A 4,272-nucleotide genomic window follows, 5' to 3' on the forward strand; every position below is an offset into this window, starting at 1 on the left:
TGGGTTTGTGTGTCCATGTAAAACTGTCGGGAAAACTCAGATTTACCACAGCAGATGACATCAGTGGAATTATGTTTATTATTATTATTACAATACACATTTACACGTGAACATATGGAGGTTTTAATGTTCTGACAATAACTTAAGAACTTCATATACATGTGACTAACATTCCTTTGCAATATCTGTTGAAGATCAATGAAAATCAAAATTTTCAAATTTAACATATTAGGACATATTTTATTAGGACATGTCCCACCTTCCTGCAAACTTTTCTGCACATAGTTTTGTTCTACCATAAACAGAAGGACTATTGGAAAAACAGTTACTTAAATTAATTTCAGTTTGTATAACTACATTCATTATTATTGTTGTAATGTCACATGTAGATATGATAATTACTATTATTCAAGCATATCTGACTTACAAACAGTGTTTTCTCTATGTTGATTTGACCGTGGTGGCCCCCTACAGCAACATTTCTGCCCCCCACGGTATCAGAAATAGGGCTGCATTGTTAGTTAGAGTGCATGTCGGAGAATAGACACATGCTTCACACCGCGAGCGGGCACTCGGCAGAAAAAGGGAGTAAGGAAAAAGAGACCCTGTCCCGATGATAAGTTAGTTGAGATTGTGTGTGTACGTCCTTGAGAACAGAGCTAAGAATGGCCTTCTCCTCTCTGATTTTGCGCCGAATCCGGGCCCGACCTTTGCTGCCATCTGTGTCTTTGTAAAGGCGCTGGGACCTTCTTTTAATGCCGGCCACCAGCACCTCCATTCTATTGGTCACCGCGTCAAGATCGGCATTCTTTTGGGATGTTGTTTCTGAGAAGAAAAGAAGTGTAAACATTTCACTTACATTTTCATGGCAGTAACTGAAATGAGCCATGTCTCAATGTAACACAGAACGCCACAGGGAAGTCATAAGGATTATCCCTCTTTGCTTCCTTTTTTTTTCTTTATAAAAAAAAAGCACCTGGAGGAAGGACAGGTGAGTCTCAATAATAATTTCATACGTATTAGCGTGTATAGGAAGTATGTAACAGGGTACCAAAGAAAATGACAACGTAGCCAAGATGGGATCCACTAACTGTGAGAAATGTCCAATGTTCCAACTTTTGGACTGTGCACCATTCAGGTACTTTCAGGGCACTTTGTTTTGATATGATTTCCAGTGTGTATGCACTGCATACTACAATTCGCCATTTTAATTGCATAAGTACATGACCAAGAAAACAGTGCAAGTATGATTTCATTTTAAAACAGTAATTACTTGCAGAAGCATGTCTCCCATTATTCTGCAGAACTGAGACATTGAAGTAATAGTATAACTCTCACCTTCTGCCCACTCCTTAATATCAGTGACCCAGCCCTCAACTTCAACCTGTGTCACTGCCAGCTGGATTCTCATGTTTTCCAGGTCCTGAAGGTGGCTTTCCAGGCGTTTTGTGGCCTTCAAATAACAAAAAAAGGAAACGAAAGAAGAAAAATGTTATACCTACAAAAATATACAATAGAAGGTATTTACAATATAAGAAAATAACAATACTCATCTCTACCTTCTGATATCGGCAGGCAAGTGAAGTAGCCAAGTTATTAAACTTTTGCTAATTCCAGCGCATGGCCATCAGTGTAAGAATGTCTGTACGTCCTGCAAAAAAGAAAATAAAAATACACTAATCTGTGTTGTACCACATGTCCCTCACTGGCTACAATTGTCTTGTAACACTTTCAATCTAAGTAGTGCAGTGTGTGGTTACCTTACCTGCTTTGGACATGTGCTTCGTGGTCACAGCAATCCTAGAGAGAAAGGCGTTACACTGCTCAACCTCCTCCCCAAGTGTCAATCCAGCCCCTTGCTGGTAAGCTCCACTCCATTTAACCTATTAAAGAAATACTTAAAAGCTGCCAACATACCTTTGCAGATGTTTAAGGACAGTCAATGACATGGTACTGTTTTCTTACCTCACATTTAAAATCATGGGCTTTGGCATGAAACACTGAGAGGAATGGTTTCATGCTAAGAAGCTGCTGGAGCTCCGGGCAGCTTTTTGCCACTTTGTTGAGGTAGGGCCAGTACTTGCAGGTTACATCCATGGCAAAAAAGCTTATTGGCTTATTTGCAAGCTTGTTCTGCAGGTAGAGGGGATAAGCATAGATTTCTCCCCTGAACATGTTGAGAGCGCCGAGAAAAACTCCATGTCGACAGACTGCAAGCTCAAGTCCCTCCTCATCAATTTTACTTGAGGATCTCTGAGACGTTTCCCTGGCAGCTGACCACTCCCCTCCACAGACACCTCTTCCAGAGACCTACAACATGGAAAAAGGTTGATATAAATAATCAGGACTCACCCAAACAATGTCAACTGTAAGATGTTATTGGTGGTGTTTTTAGAAATATTATACAACATTACATGATTGGTGGTAGAATGAATGTAATCCACAAATCTCTCTACTTCATCATCTTTTGCAATGAAGATGCCATCAAATAAGGCTTGTTCTTCAGATCTAAATGAAAGAAAGGTACACATTGACTTTCAATATGACACAGCAAAGGTTACTTTCACAACACTGCAAATTACACATTTTGTAAGTACCTTGCTGCATTCTTAAAGCGGTAGTGCTTGCGATTTCCGTCCACAGAAACAGCAAGCATGTCTGGGGTGCACGCAGGACAGACAAAATGCTCCTCCCTGCAGATCTTATCTACCTCAAATCGAACAGCCTCCCACTCCAAAAAGCTTTTTCTGAAGCTGTCTGCTGTGATCTTCCCAGTCTGTTAAAGAACAGTAAAACATGTCAACATAATTCACAGTTAAGTTAACTAAAGTTAATAAGGTCAAAGGTGACGCCACCTTTGCAGCGAGCATCGAGCCTCCACAGGCAGCCGCTCAGGCCAGTGCATCATTGGAAATCTTTTGGCTCTTTGTATGTCACAGACAGAAAACATCACGACCAAAGTCCCCCCCCAACCCCCCCAAAAAAAAGACAAGTTCCACAGCAAACTCAACTCCCACAGCAAACTTAACCAACCATGTCTTTATGGACCTATTTGTTTTTTTCTGAATGCAAACTGCATGACTAGGATACTTAATTTGAAGCAAATCGGGTAAAAATAAGAGGGTGAATTCAAAGCATTTTGAAAGTGACACACTTCCTGCTGCCAGTTGGTGGCGCTATAACTTTGACTCACAATAGTGACATCCATGTGATTGGCCTCTTACAGCGAACACACTGCTGAAGTTTCATCAATATCAATTAATGTATGAGGATGTTATAACACACTTCCTGTTTCCAATATTCGCCATAAATTCGTTTCCTCGCCACGGCCAAACCGTTCGAGATATCAAAAATCCCCTGGCAATTTTTCATCCTCCATGTCTTGACTTCATGCACACCGAGTTTCGTGGTGATTGGTTGAATTTTCTAGGAGGAGTATTTTAAATTCCATTGCATGTGTTTTTTAAACTACGCCAAATAGCCGACTTCCTGTTGGGCTGGGGTAAAAAGTCAGAGCACGAAGGATATATGAACCGATGAGATCTATAAGTGTACCGATTTTCATATTATTACACGCAAGCGTGTTTGATTTATAGACTAAGTTTTCGGACCGCGTTCCAGGGGGCGCTGTCGTCAATATATCAAGCAATTTTTGGTGTTTTAATCTTGAGGATTACAGCTTGCAGCTCATGAAAACCAAAAATCATCAACTCAAAATATTAGAATAAAGAGGAATACAGAAATGTCAACCTTTTGAAAATAAGTGGACAAATCTGACTTATCAAAAATTGTTAATGCATACACTCTATACCTGGTCTGGCTGCTTTTGCACAAATTACTGTATCAGTGTGGTGTGGTATGGAGGCCATCAGTGTATGGCATTGCTGAGGTGTTATGGAAGCCCAGGTTGCTTTGATAGTGACCTTGAGGTTGTCTGTAATGTTGGGTTTGGTTTCTATCATTGTCCTCTATGGGGTTCAGGTGAGACGAGTTATGCACAGCAATACCATGCTAAGCAAACCATTTACTAGCAGTTTAGGCACTGTGGCAGGAGCAGAGTCCTGCTGGAAATGGAAATCAGCATGTACATAAAGCCCGTCAGCAGATGGAACCATGCTCTAAAATCTCCAGGAAGAAGGCTGCATTGACTCTGGACTTAAAACCTAGTGGACATGACAATTCCCTCAACGCTGCTTGTTGGTTGCAAAACTTTGAGACCCACCTGTACATTTAAAGTTGTGTGTGCTACAATATACATTCCAACCTTTATCC

At 40.7% G+C, this 4,272-nt stretch overlaps 1 protein-coding gene across 1 annotated transcript; it reads right to left on the bottom strand.

Moving 5' to 3' along the window:
* Positions 1–690: 690 nt before the first annotated feature.
* On the bottom strand, positions 691–2,785 carry LOC306987389 (uncharacterized protein). Its single transcript, XM_079591594.1, has 7 exons — positions 2,598–2,785; positions 2,415–2,508; positions 1,966–2,310; positions 1,766–1,883; positions 1,560–1,651; positions 1,339–1,453; positions 691–825 (listed from the first exon to the last, which is right to left on the bottom strand). The coding sequence occupies exons 1-5, from the start codon at positions 2,654–2,656 to the stop codon at positions 1,608–1,610; spliced, it is 660 nt and encodes a 219-aa protein (XP_079447720.1). The 5' UTR covers positions 2,657–2,785; the 3' UTR covers positions 691–825; positions 1,339–1,453; positions 1,560–1,607.
* Between the last annotated feature and the right edge of the window lie 1,487 nt (positions 2,786–4,272).

Source organism: Phoxinus phoxinus, assembly GCF_949152265.1.
Source record: "Phoxinus phoxinus genome assembly, chromosome: 19".
Classification (NCBI taxonomy): Eukaryota; Metazoa; Chordata; class Actinopteri; order Cypriniformes; family Leuciscidae; genus Phoxinus; species Phoxinus phoxinus.

What these genes read in the sequence shown, in the direction of transcription:
- LOC306987389 (XM_079591594.1), bottom strand. Translation starts at nt 2,656, where the DNA reads ATGCTTGCTGTTTCTGTGGACGGAAATCGCAAGCACTACCGCTTTAAG. An exon ending in CCCATGATTTTAAATGTGAG is followed by an intron (nt 1,884 to 1,965) that starts GTAAGAAAACAG and finishes TTTCTTTAATAG; the next exon opens with GTTAAATGGAGTGGAGCTTA. An exon ending in GAAGCACATGTCCAAAGCAG is followed by an intron (nt 1,652 to 1,765) that starts GTAAGGTAACCA and finishes TCTTTTTTGCAG; the next exon opens with GACGTACAGACATTCTTACA.